At 41.3% G+C, this 21,487-nt stretch overlaps 1 protein-coding gene across 2 annotated transcripts in view; it reads left to right on the top strand.

Moving 5' to 3' along the window:
* Positions 1-360: 360 nt before the first annotated feature.
* The window catches only part of LOC122539419 (uncharacterized), a 48,046-nt gene continuing 26,919 nt past the window's right edge, over positions 361-21,487 (top strand). The window contains exons 1-5 of one of the 2 annotated variants that reach the window (XM_043674237.2): positions 361-820; positions 10,586-10,716; positions 15,232-15,290; positions 15,476-15,628; positions 19,312-19,528. In XM_043674237.2, coding sequence (XP_043530172.2) covers positions 620-820; positions 10,586-10,716; positions 15,232-15,290; positions 15,476-15,628; positions 19,312-19,528 — 761 coding nt within the window. In that variant the 5' untranslated portion in view covers positions 361-619. The remainder of the gene's footprint in view (positions 821-10,585; positions 10,717-15,231; positions 15,291-15,475; positions 15,629-19,311; positions 19,529-21,487) is intronic. The other variant, XM_043674239.2, reaches the window with a different exon arrangement.

Raw genomic sequence — 21,487 nt, 5'->3', positions numbered from 1 at the left:
CCTGTGGCTCGCTCTCGGACTTTCCTCTGAAAACGTCCCCGCGAACGTTTCACTTGCTTAGAGGCGCTACCTAAATGCAAGGCGCTGCGGTGGCTGCACAGCCGTGATTGTGATGTTATAAGAGGTGGGGGAACAGGTTGAGGTGCCTCCGGGGGGATAGAGAAACACGCTGTGGTCAGTGTTCCCTGATATTTCCACAATGTGTGTCTGTATGGGGCCAGTCTCCATGTCATTCAGAGGTGGTGTTCAGCGGCTGGTTGCAGGAGAGCTGACAGCGACAACGTTACAGGAATCTCCATGGTGACTGGGGCTTTGCTGCAACATTGAAAGGAGGGGAGGTTGCAGGAGGGAGGGATATGTCTATTGCTCCCGGAACCGACTAAATAGTAGCATTTCTTTTCCATTGACTGCGGCTTTTTTCTGTTTCAAAACTGACTTCAGTAAAATCCAAAGTAAAATCCCCCCACCATTCCGGAGATTTTTGTTATCTTAAGACCCAGAAATCGCTTTCCCTTTATTCCCTATGTTCTGTTTGGTCAAGTCAATAGCCTGCGCTAACTAAAACTCTCATATGGGGTGAGCGCGTTGGATTGCTTCAGTTTCATTGGTGTAGCGCCCCATGAATACGAGCCTGGAGCAGCCTGTCGTCCGCTCCGGCTCCGGGAGAATACCTGAAACTCGGCACTTCTGCACCCCCGTAACGGATTATGGCGAGGCGGCAAGTGGAGAGCTACACGATGTCTGGTGCAGTGACAAGTCACTTGATCTTTGCAGGAAAGACCTCACCTGCCTCAGGTGTGACATGCCAAGATGTATCGAGGTAAATTGGTTTCTCTCTTTTCCATCGCCAATTTGTTTGTTCTGCACTTTATTGTTCCTTTGCACTTTTATTCTAACGCTATAAAGCTAAGTTTAGAGAAGAGCTCCAACTAATTGTTGTTTCCTTTCGAACATCGAACAAGTTTCCCTTCTCCAAATGTCCTCATTTCTCAATTTATCTCCATTATAATTCATCTAAACAGTAGGAGGAAACGCCATTTTAAGCAAGGCATGTTTCTGCTGAATATGATCGTATGTTTAGGTCAGTGCACATTGAACCATGATGTGGAGGTGCCTGTATTGGACTGGGAGTAGACAAAGTTTAAAAATCACACCTAAGATTTAGTCCAACAAGTCTATTTGCAAGCACAAGCTTTCGGAGCACTGCTTCTTCTAGCTAGTGGGGCAGGATGCATATCAGGAATATTGATCCAGCAGCCTGATAAAAGTTCGGACCCAGGTATTCAGTGATTGAGGTTCCAAAATAACCCAGGAAGCACTGGGGGAAATACTATAAGATCCGATTGAAAATCTATGCTGTATTACTCAGTGAAATCTGGTTGGAATCTCCTAAATTTAACAGATTTATGATGTGACAAAACTTGTCAACTATGTGCATGATATATGAAGTAGGATTGAGTTTTGGAAGTGTAAATATACGTCATCTGCGAATAGTCTTAATGGCCAAAATTTGTAATATTTGTCAACTGCTTTCACTCTAACTTTATCCTTGCAATTAGTTCCATTCATTTAGCCTTGCCCTGCATTCGCCATTTAAAATTATGTCACTCCCTGATATTACCAACAGGAATATTGTTCCAATTGTTGTACAACCTCAAGGAAATACAATGTTTAATCAAAAATCTCTTTATTTGCACAGCTATAAGTACTTTCCTCCCCTTTTTTGCTTGATTCATAGCTGACTAGGGAAGGCTAAGGTGATACAGGACATTGGTGAGGCCTCTTCTGGAGTATTATGTCCAGTTCTGGTCACCCTATTATAGAAAGGATAGGAGAGGGTTCAGATGAGATTTACCACACAGTTGCTGAATATGTAAGGTTTGAGTTATAAAGAACGACATGACATTTCTTTCACTGGAGGGTGGTTGAGAAGTGACCTTATCAAGGTTTATAAAATCGTGAGGTGTATATAGATAAGGTTAATGATAGATGTCTTTTCCTAGGATGAGGAATTCTAAAACTCGGGGGGCATAATTTTAAGGTGAGAGGGGAGAGATTTTTTAAAAAGACATGGGGGCAAATGCTTTACACAGGGGGTGGTTCGCATGTTGAATTAACTTCCTGAGGAAGTGCTGGATGCAGGCAGAGTTGAAACATTTAAAAGGCATGTAGATAAGTACAGGTCATTCTGCTATAACACACGTTTTGTTAACACAAATTTGCTATAATATGATTGATGAATTGGAGACACTTTTTAAAGCACAAAGTTTTAAAGTGTATCTTGGTTTTAACGTGATTCCAGCTCTGTTAGTTTAAATGATGCTGCTATTACACAACTTTCTTGTAACACAGGGTTGCACAAGAATTACCACGTTATAACAGAACTGACTGTACCTGAATAGGAAAGGTTTGGAGGGATATGGGCCAGGATTAAACAGGTGGGACTAGTTTAGTTTGAGATTATGTTCGGCGTGGATTGATTGCACTGAAGGGTCTGTTTCTGTGCTAGATGACTCTATGGCAGCTAGTAAACATGTCCTTCTGTACTTCAGCTGCAGGCGTGGTTTACTTACCGTAGCAGGTAATGCATATATTTTCCTGATCAACTTGTTTGGGGATATTATTGCGCACTTCTTGAACAGGAACCCAGGTTCTTCCTGGCTGAGAGATAGGGAACATTACCACTGTGCCACAAGAGTCCCTTAGCTGTCAAGGTAATCTTTAACCTGTAATTAACTTCACACGGAATGCAATTCAATACATCTACCCAAATCTTAGTTGTGAATAATGGGAGTGTCTTGGGCATCAAACAAAGGAGGAAAGCAGAATTTTGAATTAACGTTGCTGAGAGAAGTGGAGGAAAAAAAATGGACAGGTGGGTTGGTGATGGAATATGAACATGGACCCAAGACAGTGAAGGATGACAGCATGGAAAGGATCTTTGACATAAAGCCACTGGGACTCCTGTTGCCTCCAGGAGACTCAGTCCTTTAGGATCAGTAGAGTAAGCCTTGGAATGAATGTTAGAAAAAATCTGAACTTGCTTACTCCTTTTAAAGAAAAAGGGTGCAGTTGTACTTTGTGGATATTCTTCCTGATACATGCAATGAAATAGAATATGCCAGAGAAATTCAGCAGGGCTGGTAGCTTCTGTAGAGAGAGAAACCAAGGTAACATTTTGGGTCCATTATGATCCGTTTGGAGCTGAAAGGATTGCAAAATGATGGGTTTGTGCTCTAGACAAAGAGGGAGTTGTAAGTGGAATAGGTGGTGAAAGTGCCCTAGAACAAAAGGCAAAGCGAGTATTACTGGTGCTAGAGGAGGGATATAGAATGGATGTTAGTAATGGAAAATAGGTTTGAGAGCAAAACAAGACACGGGGTAGTGGTCATCAAAATGAAGGACAGTATTCCTGATCTGAAGTTGTTGAACTCAGTGTTGAGTCCTGAGGTTGTAAAGTGCTGAAGCAGAAAATGAGAATCTTTTCATCCGACTTTGCAAGAACGCTGCACCAGACCTAGGACAGAAATATTGGTATGAGGGCAAGATGCTATATTGAAATTGTCAGTGGTCATTCTTATGGACAGAGCTGAGGTGTTTCACAAAGTTGTCAATGCAGAGGAAACTGCATTGTAAGCAGTGAATACAGTACAAGTAAATTGCTTCACAAGATGTGGTCAGCATGGATAAGTTGGACTGAAGGGTCTGTTTCCATGCTGTCTATCTCTGTGATGATGATGCTATGTGTTTAGAACTTTGGACAGTGAAAAGGAGGAGGTAACGGAGCATTTTCTGTGATTGCATCATAGGAAGGAAGAGATGTTGGATGTGATGAGTAACTAAGTGCAAATTGTTTAATTTGATAGATATTGTTATGAAGACAATTAGAATACTTGGTAGGGACTGGGAGGAATGTGGTTAGAATCATTGTGAAGCAGACTGGGAGAGTGGACCTGAGTGAGAGCTGGGATGTAAAAAGAATATGATTTTCTAGACTATAGTCTCCTCTGACTTGAAGGGGAACCAGTTGAAGCAGAGCAAATCTGGGGGTAAACAGTGGCAGTAGAGCTCCTCAATAAAAGCTTGAGAGTCGAAGCCCAGATTGAACTCATTTGCAGCAACTAAACCCCAACAGGACCCCAAATAGGATTCAGAACAGCAGACAAAATTGACATTGGCACAAAACAGTAAGCTAAATGGTGGGTAATGGCTGAGTTGTTTCATCCACTTTATACTTGCATTAAGGAAAGGAAAGAGATTTAGCTTATTTTTAAAAAAGAAAACCTAATTATTTTTCTGTTTGTCTTATGGTACGTGTAGTTAAGGTGCATTAGTTGGGGGTAAATGTACGGTAGGAGGAAACGGGCCTGGGCGAGTTACTCTTCGGAGGATTGTTGTGGACTTGTTGGGCTGAAGGGCCTGTTTCCACACTGTAGAGAATTCTATGATTCTACGTAAGAGTTTTTTTCAACTAAAGGTATGGCAGGGGAATCAATCCTCGCTGCTGCATGGCCTTGAGGAATTGCCATCAATTTGACCCACTTGAGCAAAGTGTTTTGGAGCATGAGTGTCAGTTGCAAGCACTACAGTGAATCCATGAAGCTAAGAGCTAGGTGGATAATATGTTTTTTTGATATGATCACCATCCCACTTGAGGAAGTGCAGTCAGGGAAGGAAGGTTAGACTGGTAGTCAGGGAAATCCCAGTGTGATGACATATGACTTTAAGAGGTAGATATAGAATACAAATTAATAGCAGAAAATAGGTTTGAGAGCAAAGCAACACATGGGGTGGTGGCTGTCAAAATAGAGGACAGTATTTACGATATGAAGTTGTTGAACTCAATGTTGAGTCCTGAGGTTATAAAGTGCCGAGGTAGAAAATTATATGCTTTTCTGTCCTGTCTTTTTTTTTAATGAAGAGAGATTGAGACAGAGGTAGTGAGCAGTCTGTTCCAAGCCAATAAGGTAAACATCTTATGAGGCCTTGGGCTTTTTTTAAAAGTTGGAACAATAGAAGCAGCCTGAATGGGTGGAGTCAGGCTCCCTCAAAAACAGGGTTTTAGTTTAGCTTTCAATAGTTGTTGGGGGTTTTACAAGTCTGGCGTGTTGTACCTGAACTGCAATGGGGCTAGAATCCTGTGGGGATGGCTGCTTTGCTGGTGTTGTTCGTGCGTAGTTTATACAATTTGACAGGGGAATGGGATATACAGTGAAGGTACAATAGTGAGTAGTCAACAGACAAATGTGGAAGAAAAGCCAAATTAGTCTGTGACATAAGGGAGAATGGCCAGTTTGAACGGTGTTTCTTTTAACACTAGGAGTCTTAAGAATTAGGTAAATGAGTTAACACATGTGACGCCTTTGCTATTGTGGCGATGTGGTTGAGGGAGCTCATTATTCTGGGATGTATTGTTTTCAGGCAAGACAATGAAGGCTGTAAAAGAGGAATTGGGATGCAATATTGATGACAGAGTCAATTACTGCAATAAAGAGGGATGATATCACAGAAGACTCTTCAATTGAGGCAATATGGATAACACTTAAAAACAAAAATGAGACCATTGTTGTGCATGTACTATAGACACCAAACTGTCAGGAAGATGTGGAAGGGTAAATAATTTCAGAGTATTCTAAAAGTAATAGGGTAGTAATAATAGGGAATTTTAACTTCCCAATATTAGCTGGGATAGACATCGGAGGCTGGTAATACCTTTTAATGCTTTTTAAGAGAGCATGCAGGAAGTCCTACAACAGAGCTGTATCTAATTTTAGAGAATAAAGCCAGGCAAATAGTAGAAGTGTCATGAGGAAAGCATTGCGGGTGATCGTGACTGTAATTCAGAAAGATTTAAGTTAGTCATGGAAAAGGACAAGAATGGTTCAGAAATAAAGGTTATGAGTTGGAGCAAGGCCAGTAAGAGAGGTTCTGTGAACAGCTACTTGTAGGAGAACCTACATCGGACAGCATCAAAAAGGAAATAGTGAAAGTGCAGGTCATCATGTACCTGTACAGGTGAAGAGTGGGACCAAAAACACCAGAGAATCCTGGATCGTGAAGAATGTACAGAATTTAATAAGAAAATAAGAAGGGATGCTTAAGTAAATAGTAAAGTCGCCATGGTCATACCTGACTATACGGTTGCTTTCTCATTAGAGAGAGATGACTGGTGGTGTTTTAACACTTGAGTCACCATGCCTCAGGCAAGGAGAGAGATTGAGAAGGAGAATCCTTCATTGTAACTTTAGCTGGTGTGGAGATTGCACCCAAGCTGTTAGCATCACTCAGCATTGCAAACCAGCCATCTAACCAACTCATAGAGTCATTAGAGTCAAACAGCATGGAAACAGACCCTTCAGTCCAAGTAGTCCATGCTGACCAAGATTTCTAAACAAAACTAGTCCCGTTTGCCTGCGTTTGGTACATATCATTGTAAACCTTTCCTAATCATGTACCAGTTCCAAATATCTTGTAAATGTTAAAACTGAACCTGCATCTACCACTTTCTCTGGCAACTTATTCCATGTGCAGAGGAACCTTGATTATCCGGCATTTGATTATCTGAATTTGGATTATCCAGCAAGATCGCAAGTTCCCAATGCTTGGCTAAACTGTGTTGTCTGGCGTTCGATTATCCGAATTTTGATTATCTGAAAAATTACTCCCCATCCGTGACGTTCAGATAATCGAGGTCCCTCTATATGTGCCACCCTCTGTGCCAAAAAAGTTGCGTCTTGGGTCTCTCTTAAATCTTTACTCTCTCACCTTAAAACTATGCCATCATGTTTTAAATTCCCCAACCTAGTGAAAAGATCTTATCTATGCCTGTCATGATTTTGTAAACCTCCATACGGCCACCCCTCACACTCCTACACTCTGGAGAGGGAAGTCCCAGCCTACTCAACCTCTAATTATAACTCAAATGCTCCAGTCTTGGTAACACTTTGCACCCTTTCCAATTTAATAATATTCTTCTTATAGCAAGGTGACCAGAACTATACATAGTACTCTAAAAGTGGCCCCACCAATGTCCTGTATTGCCACAATCTGACATCCCAGTTCCTGTACTCAATGGTCTGACCAATTAAGGCAAGCATGACAAATGCTGCCTTCACCACCATGTCTACCTGAGCTAACTGACTGCCTTTCTAGTTACAAATTACTCAGAACTTAGAATTGTAAAGAAAATAAATGAAAATCCAAAAGTATTTCAGAAGTTAATTAGGGACAAGAGGATAACCAGGAGACTTATTTATGGAATTCCAATATGGATTTTTTTTTTTTATTCATTCATAGGACATGGGCATTGCTGTCTGGGTCAACATTTATTGCTCTAATTGCCCTTGAGAAAATGGTGATGAGCTGCCTTCTTGAACCGCTGCAGTCCACCTGCTGCAGGTTGACCCACAGTGCCATTAGGGAGGGAATTTCAGGATTTTGACCCAGCAACACTGAAGGAACAGTGATATATTTTCAATTCAGGATGGTGAGTGACTTGGTGGGGAACTTACAGGTGATGGTGTTCCCATGTACCTGCTGCTCTTGTCCTTCTAGATGGAAGTGGTCGTGAGTTTGGAAGGTGCTGTGAGGATCTTTGGTGAATGGTAAGCTGTGGATGGAGTTGGCAGCCATAGGTGATGTTTCAAATAATTCATAATAGAGAAGAACAATGTAGGTATAGAAGTTAGGAAAAGAGACTGTGATGTACTTGAACAAATTACAATTGAGTTGAAGGCGGTATTAGAGGTTTCAGTATACTTAAAACTGGATAAGTCCCAAAGCCCAGGTGAGATATATGGGAGGCAAGCAAGGAGATTGTAGGAGTCCTGGCATTAATTTCCAAATCCTATCTGGACACTGAAGATATGTCAGAGTATTGGAGTACAGCTAATGTGATCAAAAAAGGTGATAGGGATAAACCAGACCAAGGAACCATAGGCCTGTGCGTCTAATGTCAGTGGTAGGAAAATTATTATAAAATAGTCCAAGCTACAGATTTAATCACCAATTGGAGAGATAAGGACTAATTAAGGATAGTCAACATGTCCTTGTCAGGAGGAGAATCTATCTGACAAGTTTGAGTTTTTTGAGGAGGTGACTAGATGTGTAGATGAGGGCAGTACAGTGGATATAGTTTACATGCTCATCAGTAAGGATTTTGACAAGCTTCTGCATGGGAGAATGGCCAAGAAGCTAAGAGCCAATGGGATCCAGGGTAATTTGGGCAAATTGGATCCAAGGAGAAAGTGAGGACTGCAGATGCTGGAGATCAGAGCTGAAAATGTGTTGCTGGAAAAGCGCAGCAGGTCAGGCAGCATCCAAGGAGCAGGAGAATCGACATTTCGGGCATGAGCCCTTCTTCAGGAATCGTGGGAGGATTGGAAAGAGAAGTTGTTCAGAGTGAGGACCAGTTCAGTCAGTCGAAGGAGGGTGTCAGTGAAAGGGTACTGGTTGGTACGGCGGGAAAGGAAGAAGCGGAGGGCTTTGAGTCCTTCGTGATGGGGGATGGAGGTGTACAGGGACTGGATGTCCATGGTGAAGATAAGGCATTGGGGACCGGGAAAGCGAAAATCATGGAGAAGGTAGAGGGTGTGGGTGGTGTCCCGAATGTAGGTTGGGAGTTCTTGAAATAAGGGGGACAGGACCGTGTCGAGGTGTGCAGAGATGAGTTCGGTGGGGCAGGAGCAGGCTGAGACAATGGGTCAGCCGGGGCCGTCAAGTTTGTGGATTTTGGGCAGGAGGTAGAAACGGGCGTTGCAGGGTTGTGGGACTATGAAGAAGGGCTCATGCCCGAAACGTCGATTCTCCTGCTCCTTGGATGCTGCCTGACCTGCTGCGCTTTTCCAGCAACACATTTTCAGCAAAATGGATCCAAAGTTGGTTTCTTGGTAGGAGGCAGAGGGTGATGTTCAAAGGTTGTTTTTGTGACTGAAGCCTGTACTCAATGACATACCATAGGGTTTGGCGCTGTGTCCCTTGCTGTTTGTAGTACATATTAATGATCTAGACATAAATGTAGGAGATTTGATCAGTAAGTTTGCAGACATGAAAATTGATATTGTAAGTAGTAAGGAGAAAAGCCTTCTACTACATGAAGATGTAGATTGGCTGTCAAATGGGCTGAACCATGGCAAATTGGAACTTAATCCTTCAAAGTATGAGTTGATGCATTTTGCTTGGACCAATAAGGCAAGGGAGTGCATGATGAATGGTCAGACCCTAAGAAGTACAAAAGAGCAGAGGGACTTTTATGTTCATGTCCACAGATCCCTGAATACACCAGGACAGTTATATAAGGTGGTTAAGAAAACATATAGGATACTTGTCTTCATCAGTTGAGGCATTGAATACAAGAGCAGGGAGGATATAATAGAGCTGAATATGAGATAGGCCATGGATGGACTAGTGTGTGCAGTTCTACTCCCAACATTATAGAAAGGTTGTGATTGCAGTGGACGCGGTGCAAAGGAAATTCACCAGGATTTTGCCTGGGCTGAAGCAAGGCGGTTTTGAAGTGATAGGCAAAGTTGTTTTCATTGGAGCAAATAAGACTAAAGGAGGGACCTGACTGAAGTGGACAAAGCTATGAGGGACATAGATACTGTAAATGAGAATAATTTTTTCCCCTTAATAGAAGGATCAATAGCAGAGGGCATAGATATAAGGTAAACAGGTTTAGAGGAGATTTCCAGAAGATTTATTTTACTCAGAGGGCAGTGGGCATCTGGAACTCTTCCTGAAATGTTGATAGAGGTGGAAACCATCACAATGTTTTAAAAAGATTTTAAATGATCACTTGATGTGCCACAGCATCGAAGAATATGGGCCATCTGAAAATGGGACAGAGCTGATAGGTGCTTGATGACTGGTGTAAACATGATGGGCTAATGGGCTACTTTCCATGTAGTAAAACTCAGACAGATAGATCTGTCTCCTCTGAGATCCAGAGCTGTTCTGCCTCTCCTCAACCAAGTTTTTATGACATTAGCAGTTTGGATAGAGCTAAATACTGTCTTCAATATTAACTATTTAAGAATCATTGCCTCATACAACAATCTTCAGTTAGAAATAGGACCTGTCTCCTGTCAACAGGATAGTTTCATTCTTCAGCATTGTGTCAAACCATGTTTCCATTTATCTCTTATTAAATGTCATCATCACATCTGCTATTTAATGGTAGTCACAAGCCCCCAAAGGTGACTTCGTCAATAGATTTTAAGAATTGGAGCAGTCTTTTTCATGCAAAGGAGCCAGATAAAAGCATTTATCTATTAAGCTCTATTGTAGGTAAGAGTGTGCCCCACTACCTACCAACTTCTCTGTAGGGGGAATAATTTCCATTAAATTTGACGCCATCAGTCAAAGTTATATGCTATTTTAAAATTTATTTTATTTAATTTGTTTATTTTTGTATAATTTTGTCTGCATTTATGTTGCCTATCTGCTTAGATGTCCGTCTTAACATGCTATAAATCCATTTTGGACAAACCTATGTGCATTTGCAGTGTAGTAAAGTTCATAAACTGGTCAACATTTTTAACTTGTTTTGATAATTCCTAGTATAAATGGCTCTGCTCTCCTACAGCATCTGTATCTGGAGGGCAACTTGCTTCAGGAGTTGCCAGGCGAATTGTTTGATCATCTGCCACAGTTAGTGTGGTTGGACTTGAGAAAGAATAGACTGCAGAAGCTACCTGCTAGAATTGGAACTCACAGGTATGGATCCAGGATTCGAAAACTAATTGATCCTTCATATCCTAAAGGACATATTGGCCCAAATTCCCTTGAGTCTTTGTATAAATGTACTGGAGAGGAACCCCACCCCTCAGCTGCCTATCCTGTCTTGAATGTGAGGAAAGGAATATAGCTGGGGAATATGCAACAGCAGTGTTTGTCTAAAATTATCAGCAGGCATGTCAAAGTGATCCAATGCTGCCCAAATGACCGAATTGGTACCAAAGAATCTGATCTTCAGATCTCATGATTTGGAGCAAATGGGCTTCTTTCCCAAGAAGATGTTTAAGTCATTGATGGGACAGTCCTTGACAGTCATTAACGGGACACTAACCATAAGATATAGGAGCAGAACTAGTCCATTCTGCCCAATAAGTCTACTCCACGATTCAATCATGACTGATATATTTCTCAATTCTTCTGCCTTCTCCCCATTACCCTTGATCCCCTTACTACCTATCTTAAATACAGAGGAACTCCGATTTTCCGAAGGACTCGGGCGGAGAGTATTTCGTTTGGTTAATCGAATGCCGGATAACATAGTTTAGCTGAATATCGGGACCTTGTGATCTTGCCAGATAATCTGATATTCGGATAATCAAGGTTCCTCTGTACATTCAATGACCTGGCCTTCACAGTCTTCTGCAACAATGAGTTGCACAGATTAACCACCTTCTAGCTGAAGAAATTCCTCCTCATCTCAGTTCTAAAAGGGTGACCCTTCACTCTGAGATTGTGCCGTCAGGTGCTTGTCTCTCCTACTAATGGAGACATCTCCACGTCCACTGTATCCAGGCTTGTCTGTAAGTTAAAGCTGGATTCCCCCATAGCCTTCTCAACTCCATCAAGTACAAACTCAGAGTCCTCAACTGCTCCTCATTACACATTCTTGCAAATCTCCTCTGGTCCCCTCAAATGCTCTAACATCCTCCCTTAGGTACACATCCCAAAACTGCTCACAATATTCCAAATGCGGTCTAACCAGAGTCTTTTAGAGCCTCAGCAGTACATCTCTGCTCTTGTATTCTAGCTCTAGAATTGAATGCACACTTGCATTTGCCTTCCTAATTGCCAACTGAACCTGCACGTTACCCTTCAGACAATCCTGAACAAGGACACCCAATTAGAAAATAATCCACGCCTCTACTCTTCCTACCAAAGTGCATAACCTCATACTTTCCCACATTGTATTCCATCTGCCACCCCTTTGCACACTCTCCTCACCTATCCATGTTCTTCTTCAGCCTCCCTGCTTCTTTAACACTGCCTGTCCCTCCATCTTTCTTTGTGTCATCTGAAAACTTATCAATAATGCCCTCAGTTCCTTCATCCAGATCATTAGTGTGTAACATGAGTAGTTGTGGTATCAACAAGAAACCCTCCAGAACTCCACTAGTCTCTGATGAATGTCCTGAAAATGACCCCTTTATCCCCACTCTCTGCTTTCTGCCAGTCAACCAATCCTCCATCCGTGCCAGTACTTTGGGCCTAACACTATGGGTTCTTATTTTATTCAGCAGCCTCCTGTGTGGTACTTTGTCAAAGGTCTTCTGGAAATATAAAAAAGAGTCTAACTTGCTCATTACCTCCTCAAACAATTCTAACAAATTTGTCAGGCATGACCTCTTCTTGATAAAACCATGCTGGCTCAGCTCTATTTTACCATGCTGTGTTATCTCATACTAAATGGATTCTAAGATCTTAACAATGACCAAGATCAAGCTATCCAGGCTTTATTTCCTGTCTTTTGCCTTCCTTCCTTCTTAAATACGTTGTTATATTGGCCATTCTCCAGTCCTCTCGCACCACCTCTGACTCCAGTGATTCCTGACAGATCACTACCAGTGCCTTTAGAATTTCCTCAGCTATCTCCTTCAGAACTTGGGGTGCTAATGCTGAGCTGATGTGAGAGTTGGGGAAGATGGTATGTAGGGGGATTGCCACTGGAACAGTAAGCCAGAGATCCGGGCTCATGTTATGGAAGAACAAGTTTAAATCCCACCACAACAGCAGGTGGAATTTAAGTTAAATTAATTCTTAAAATCTAGAATATAAATCATCAATTGTTGTAAAAACCCATGTGGTTCACTATCATCCTTTACCTCACTGGCCTACACACAAGTCCAAATCCATAATGTGGGTAACTCCTCAATGGCTTTGGAATTGCCTTAGAAGACAATTCATGATAACATAAGTTGACTTTTCTAATGACAACCAGATTCCACCAAAGTGAAAATGAAGTGACTTAAGATTCATCGAGGGCACAAAGTGTAAACTTTGCTGAAAAAGTAGGATCTTCCCTTGAAAGTTAGTCGTCATATTCCTACTGGATCATAGAGCTGCTCTCTCTCATGATGCTGGTGAGGGTCACCACACCTTAGATGAGGGGAGAGTTTGTGAAGGAGAGTCAGTGTGGGATGAAAGCCCACACTGTTAGCATCAAAAATTGGCTATCCAACCAATTGAGCTAACCAACACCCCTCCTCCCCTTACCCAGAAACACTGCCTTAAAATGGGATTAGAAGAGATGGATGTTTGACCAGTGTGGACATGATAGGCATGATGGGCCTCTTTCAGTGCTGTAAAACTCAATGGTTAGCCAGAGGGGGATTGGTGGAAATAAGAAGTGTGTACTCACTTTCTTCTCTCAATGGTTTCTATACACAAAATGTATATCTTGTATACTTTAAGAATACCTTGAGCATTTAGAAAGCAGACACAGGATCAGACAGAGTCAACATAGATTTATGAAGGGGAAATCAAGCTTGACAAATCTGTTGGAATTCTATCAAGATGTTGACAAGGGGGACCCAGTTGATGTGGTATATTTGGACTTCCAGAAAGCATTTGACTTACTCTCACATAACAGATTATTGAGCAAGATTAAAGCGCATGGGATTGCAATAAGTGTACTGAGATGGATAGGCAACTGATTGGCACAGAGAAAACAAAGAGTTGGAATTAGTGAGTCCTTTTCAAATTGGCAGACAATAAGTAGTGGGGTGCCACATGGATCGATGCTAGAACCCCAGCTATTCACAATACACATTATGATTTGGATGAGGGAACAAAATGTAATGTTTCAAACTTTGCAGATGATACCAAGTTGGGTGGGAGGGTGACCTGTGACGAGGATGTAGAGATCCACCAGCATGATCTGGACAGGTTGGGTCAGTGGGCAAATCAACGGCAGATGCAATACAATTTGGAAAAATGTGAGGTTATTCACTTTGGAGGCAAAAACAAGAAGGCAGATTACTACCTAAATGGCTGTAAATTGGGAGAGAGGAGTGTGGAGTGGGACCTGGGTGTCTTTATGCACCAGTCACTGAAAGTAAGCATACAGGTGCAGCAGGCGGTAAAGAAGGCAAATGGTATGTTGGCCTTCATTGCCAGAGGTTTCGAGTATAGGAACAGAGATGTGTTGTTGCAGTTATACAGGACCTTGGTGAGGCCACACCTAAAATATTGTGTGCAGTTTTGGTCTCCCTTTTCTGAGGAAGGATGCTCTTGTGTTCGAGGGAGTGCAGCGAAGGTTAACCAGGCTGATTTCAGGGATGGCGAGACTGACATGCGAGGAATGATTGACTAGATTAGATTTGTTTTCGCTGGAGTTCAGACAAATGAGTGGGGATCTCGTACAGACATATACAATTCTAACAGGTCTAGACAGGGTAGATGCAGGGAGGGCCTTCCCGATGATGGGTGTGTCCAAAACTAAGGGTCACAGTCTGAGAATTTGTGAACGAAGGTGAGGAGACATTTCTTCACCCACAGAGTGGTGAGCCTGTGGAATTCATTACCACAGGAAGTAGTTGATGCCAAAACATTGGATGCATTCAAGAGGCAACTAGAAATAGCACTTGGGGCAAATGGGATCAAGGGTTATGGGGAGAAAGCAGGATTAGGCTATTGAGTTGGATGATCAGCCATGATCATGTTGAATGGTAGCACAGGCCCAATTGGCCTCCTCCTGCTCCTATCTTCTATGCTTCTATGTTTAAGTGCCCCTACTTGCAGCAACTCTGTTGCAGTATCATGTAACTTTGCAAGAGGTACGTACCTAACAGCAAGCATCCCTGTATCACTGTTTCAGGAAGAATCGGCTTATGTTTGTATCAGTTTCACAACTGTCCTCTCATTCCTGAATCTGAGGTTATGGCTGCAAATCGTACTGCCTGATTTGAACAAGCCATCTAAGCTGAATCTTCATGGCAGTACACAAAGACTGTAGCAACAGTGAAGGTGCTATCACCCTCCACAAACTGTGCTCTTTTACCTAAGGCTTCATTTGGGAGATTATGAAACTGAGAGCCAAAAGAATTGCGTGGGGAAGAGGTAATAAAAATATCTCTTCTATTATATATTAAATACCTCTGCTATTTTATAGATTGTTGCAACATTTCTTAAATTTAAAGACTTGAGTTATATAAATAGCAGGATATTTTAGAGTTTTTTTTAACTGAGTAAAGACAATCGGGAAATTTTATTTTTCAGATGTCTTAGAACACTTTTGTTGGAGACAAACCCTCTCATAGAATTACCGATTGAACTAGGTAGGGATTATTATATAATTGTTTAAGAGTCAAACATTAATTTTAATGTCACTATTTTCATTTTATGGGAAGAAAACATGTGCTAAAATATTTCTGTTCATAAGAGTTACTTTATAAACCAGGAAAACTAAATAATATTATTTGCAGAATATGATATTAAATTCATGTTACTGTTTTGTTTTCAGGAAATGTACTATCTCTTAAAGCACTTAATCTGAGGAATTGTCCACTGCAGTTTCCACCTTTGGATATAGTACATTTAGGCACCAAAATTATTCTTTCATTTCTTAGACAGCATGCTACTCAGTTTATTTCTGAAACTCAAAATCAAGAAACGGGTAGGTATCTGAAAATATATTTTTGACTTTAAATTGTTAGAATTTAAATTGCAATTTTTTTGTATCTTCCAGCATTAATGTATTATTGTGTGTTTCTAATACGGAATCATTTTAATCTTTTGGATGCCACTTTTAGTTCCTCAGAGTTGGTTAGAATACTTAGAAAGAAATTGCAGTTCAGAAGGTGACCTATATTTATTTAATAAAGACAGAACAAAAGCAACAGAATGATAAGGATATTATTGTGGGGCTGGATGGAGTAGATCTACCTGTCTGGACTTCCAATAGTGGAGCAGTGAATTAACAGCAGACACAGATTTAAAGTGACTGATAGAAAGGCTAGATTGGTCATAAGGAAAACCATTTTCAGCCAGAGGGTGATGGTTGTCTGGAATTCACAGCCTGTTTTGGTAGTGGACGCAGAAACCCTCACTAGCTTCTTTTAAATGGTACCTGGATCTGCACCTGAACTGCTGTAACCTGCAAAACCATGGACCAGATAGTGGAAAATGGATTAGAATGAGTGGCTAATTCTTCTTGCAGCTAACAGACACAATCGGCCTCTTTTTGTGCTGCAACTTTTTAATGGTTCCACAAAACAGCAGGTAGGGTTACTTGTCTAAAGAGCTAGGTGTGTGATGTTTGCAATGCTTTCAAACAAGGACAGACCAGAGAGATTATTTAATTCTGGGAGTTCAAGTTCATTAGCCAAAAACCGTTGCGAACTCTGAAAGTTTCTAAAAAAATCAATTTAATTAATCTGATCAAGGAAGAAATTGGAAATGAGGGATTATCAATCTAAAGATTGATTTGGGTCCATCCCAGACAAGGCTATACAGAGAGATTGAGGATAGGGAAGTTCTCTGGTTTCAATTTATTTGGATATTTGCTGTAAGTTGTAGTTTGGATCTTTTGTGGTATGAAGCTCAGCTAAAAGACGGTCTAAATAAATGTCAATTAGATACTCTATTCCATAAGCAGAGTAAAAATAAAGCCACTTTAATCATCATCATTGACCATTAAGGATATAGATCATAGAATCAGAGCATTTCAATACAAACCAAAGCCATTCAGCCCATTGTGTCTGCTCTCACTCTTTACATGAGCACTGTTGCCTGGTGCCAATCTCCTACTTTCTCCCCATACTTTTGTACATTAATTTTATCCAACTAATCATCCAATGCTGTCTTGAATGCATCAGTTGAACCTGCCTCCATCACTAGGCAGTGCATTTCATACTCGAATGACTTGTTGATTGAAAAGGATTTTCCTCACTTTACTCTTGCATCTATTGCAGATCACTTTAAAAGTTTAACTAAGGTTTAAACTCCGTTTGAATTAATTGTGAGGGAACAGAAGCTGAAAAAAAAGCCTCATTTGAATCTAGTGGAAGTGTCTATAGTCATGCGATAGTAACTTGACATTTTGCTTTGAAGAACAGCCGAATTCTCCAGGACGCTCTGACATACTATTGATCAGTCCTTACAGATGTAAATAACTTTATGATTGATTTGTTCTAAAGAAGAATTACTGAATAAGTAAGGAGGAATACGTGAGTTTATAACATACATGTTATTAAGTTAATAGTGATTGTTTGGTTTAAGATTTTATTAATATACTATAACTTATTTTTCTTAGTGAAATATTATGGTGTAGTCCTGTTGGCTCAACCAGTTGTCCAGCTTCATGTTTTAAGTGTTAACAGTTCCTAGTCAGATTTCTATGATGTGTACAATGAAGCCCCAGTGTATCTGTAAATTACCTGCCATTTTAGGAGGAATTCTGGTGAAATCATGGGTTATTTTGTTGCACATTACTTAGGAGCATGAAAACGTGTCCAGTAATCCCTGTTTCAGTCATCAATCTGATCCACTTACTCACCAAATTCTTCAAACCTTTTCCATTTGGAGCCAAGACTAGTAACATTTCAATTCATAACACTCTGATTAAAAAGGTTTGAGATATATATGATTATAAGCCCATAAGATATAGGAGCAGAATTAGGCCACTCAGCCCATTGAGTCTGTTCTGCCATTCGATCATGGCTGAAATGTTTCTCCACCTCATTCTCCTGCTTTCTCTCCAAAACCTTTGATTTCCTTACCTTTCAATGTCATGGAAGAATACATTAATTTGTGTCTTGTCAAAAAAATCTTCATTGCTTTTATTTGTTTCCTATGATTTATCCAATCTAGAGTTTTCTTTCACAGTACATTATTGTAATAAATACATTTCTAAACTAGTTAGCCTTTTAAGAAACCCTATGCAGTAAACGTTCATTTATACAATCCCATTTATTTTTCTTCCATCAGCTATCTTTTCCCTAAACTCTTGATGCAAGACCGGCATGCAAACTGGGGGAAGAACACCTCATATTCTGCCTCGGAAGCTTACAATCATATGGCCTCAGCATAGAATTCAGCAGCTTCCAAATCTCCCCATCCCTCCCCACCTCATCCCAGGTCCAGCCCTCCCTCTCTGCCCCGCCCCCTTAGCCTGACCTAACCTGTCTGTCTTTCTTTCAACCTATCTGCTGCACCCTTCCCACTGACCAATCACTATTACCTCCAACCTGTATCCACCTATCGCCATCCCACCTACTTTCCCCCAGACCTACCCAACCCCCCCCGATTTATTTCTAAGTCTCCTTCCCCCTCCCTAGTCCTGATGAAGGGTCCTGCCTGAGACGCTGACTCTCCTACTCCTCTGATGCTTTTTCCAGTTCCACATTTTATCGACTTGTAATAAATACATCACTACAAAGGAAAAGGATGCATTTACAATGATAAGTTTGGATAAATTAGATGCAATAGCTGATTGTCTCCCCGAATAGCAAGAACCAATAAAATCAGATCCAGTACACGTATGATTATTTTATACTTAGTTAGCAATTCACTTTAAATGAGAAGCACAGGACTCTGAATTATTACATAGTCCATATGCTAAAAAGGTATGATTTGTACATCTACCAATCTTTTGAATAGAATGATTGAGTCACCAAGTAAATTATGGCTCAGAGGGAGACTATTCTGCCCATGTTGGCTTCTGTGGAGCAATCCTTCTGCACCTCTTGCCCAAAATCGTAAATCTGCGTCCTTTAGTCTTTATGGCATCAGCTAATGGCAAGATGTTTTTTCCTTGTCTACCTTATCTAAGCCTATCAAAACCTTGTGAATCTCTGTCAAATCTCTCCTTTGCTCCAAGGAGAACAGCCCCAACTCTTCAGATCTAACTGAAAGACTCCACCCTAGAAGCATTTCTGAGAATCTCCTCTGCCCTCTTTGAAGGGCCTTCATGTCTTTCCCAAAGTGTGGTGACCAGAACTGGATGCAATACTCCAGTTAGGACCTAACCAGAACTCTATGAAAGTTCAATACAGCTTCCCTGCTTTGGTACTTAATATTCAAAATAAAATCAGAAAATGCTGAAATTATTCTGTTAGTGAGAAGATGCCACATTACAAATGAATGTTCAAGTTTGTAATGCGTTTGATTTGAAATATTAAAATATTTCACCAAAATTGTCATCCTGTGGTTGGGAAGGTTGTTTTTAGCAATGTCTGCAGACATTTTTTTAACAATGGAAAATGGTTGTACTTTTTTTTCCATTTAGATTTTGTAGCTGTCAAAGTCTTCAGGAGCAATATAGAACACTTTTATTGTTGTTTCTGTTTTTTTCTGCAGATCCAATTCATCCCATTAAAATGGTAAAGCAGACCCTTAAGATAATAAAGATAAAAGATTCACTGGGGAATTGTTTTGAACAGCAGAGTGAAAAAAAGCTGCAAAAAGCAATGGAACCTCTAATGTCAGTGCGGGGCCATATGTTTTGCTGCAAGTCACCACCCAAACCTGTGCTCTGCAGCAAAATGAATATCATCAGAAATAATGTTCTACAAAGGTACAGAAAGTTTTGTCCTGTAACATAGCAATTGTTTGACTGCAATAACTGTAAATTGATTCCTGAAAGGGAAATGACAAGAAAATGTGAACTGAAGGGTAGTTTTTATAACTTGTCAAGTGTAGACTAGGACTTAAACAAATACCATTTGAGGTGTAGAAATAGTAAGAAAATCATAGAATCCCTACACTGTTGAAGCAGGTCATTCAGCCCATCAAGTCCACACCAATCCTTTGAAGGGCATCCCACACCACTGCCTTATAACCCTGTATATCCCATCGCTAATCCACCTAGCCTGCACATGCCTGGACACTATGGGCAATTTAGCATGGCCAATCCATCCAACTTGCACATCTTTGGACTGTGGAAGGAAACCAGAGCACCCATTGGAAACCCCCACAAACACGGGAGAATGTGCAAACTTCCACCGGAGAGTGGAATCAAACCCGGGTCCCTGGTACAGTGAAACAGCAGTGGTAACCACTGAGCTACCATGCCACCCTATGAGTTCCAAACGCATTGCAAACTCACTCATGTTACAATCTCACCAGTCAAGAATAAGCTCACAGGCCGGGTGTGTCCCGCAAAATAGCAAATGAAGATAGAAGGTGGTGTGCCCATCACTTTCCCATCACTATGCCATTCTCAGGCAGGGAGAAGGTGGATGATGGCCCTCCTGCCCACATGGCATTTGAGCCTCTTCTGTGACCGTGCAAAGGCACCATTCCCTTGGCCACTGGCATGGTGGTGGCTGGCCATTTGTCTGTTTATGTGACACGCCCCAGGTAAACTACGTCAGCCGCTCAGTTGATTCGTGGTGGGGAGACCATCTCCTACAGGCATCATGGAGGAACTCCTCGGTGGAAATGGCTACCTCTGCCCCTGCTGCTCCGACACCTCTGCCTTGCCAATTTCCCCTGACACCCACTGCCCCATGCACCTGATCCTGCCTGACTTATTGACCCTGGCGTCTCCAGTCTCCATTGAAGTGCCTGAGAGAACGGTGTTTTTTGTTTTGCATGATCCTCTTCCTCCAGCCGTGGTCCCAGCACTTCTGAGGGAGCGTTGCTAAGTTGCAGGTGCTCAGTTTGACTGGCGGACCCCTCATGGGCGTATCTGTCATGAGGGAAACTACTTAGTTGCCTGATGCCCTGTAAAATATATCAGAGGGTGCCACAAATGGCTGAGACGGGGTCTCCCCAGTTTTCCAACCCAGTGTCAGACCTCACCACCGTACTAAGAATTGTGTGACTTTCACTCCTTTGTAATGCTGAATCGATCCTGATTCTCATTCATTTGTTGTACCTGACAGTTTTGTCACAAGACGACCTCTCATTGGCCCACAGTGCTAGGAAAGAAAGTACACCAGGGAAATACCATGCATCATTTAATTGACTTTGCTAAGTTGGATAGATTTTGTGTCTAATGACTCATAATATGTAACATAAAGCAGAGAACACTGCAAAAATTAAAGCACAGTTATGAAGTGCTTACCAGCTTCAGCAGATGAATCAGCTTCTGATGGAAAACAAAAGTCACTGATCTGTGTCTCTCACAGCAGTAACCCACCAGATCACTTTTGCCATGACAATGAACTCTATAAATATCTTCACACAGGGGCTGTCATCTGGAAAGCTATGGAATTGGTTGCTAACAGTGTTCTTGTTATGAAGAGCAGTCAGCTGGAATGTTTAAAATATGAAGGGAATCTGTTAGTCCCAAACATAAACCAGTCATCTACTACCAAACCTTTACTCCCTCTCCATTGAATTTGCCCATATTTGACCGATTACCTGTTGGAGAGAAGTTATGCTGCTGATCCCATCCAGATACTCTGGTGAAATCAGAGGAGATCGCAAATTTGGATTCTGGAGGTTTCAAAGATACGGGTTTTCTGTCGTGGATCTTTCTCTTTTTTAATTAGTTGTTTTCTACAACTCTATAATTCAATCCAGAGGA

The sequence above is a fragment of the Chiloscyllium plagiosum genome, unplaced genomic scaffold (assembly GCF_037043375.1).
Source record: "Chiloscyllium plagiosum isolate Xiang-an unplaced genomic scaffold, Cpla_swu_hap1 HiC_scaffold_36, whole genome shotgun sequence".
Taxonomy (NCBI): Eukaryota; Metazoa; Chordata; class Chondrichthyes; order Orectolobiformes; family Hemiscylliidae; genus Chiloscyllium; species Chiloscyllium plagiosum.
Note: the sequence above shows the minus strand (reverse complement) of the source record. Positions and strands in the feature narration are given on the sequence as shown.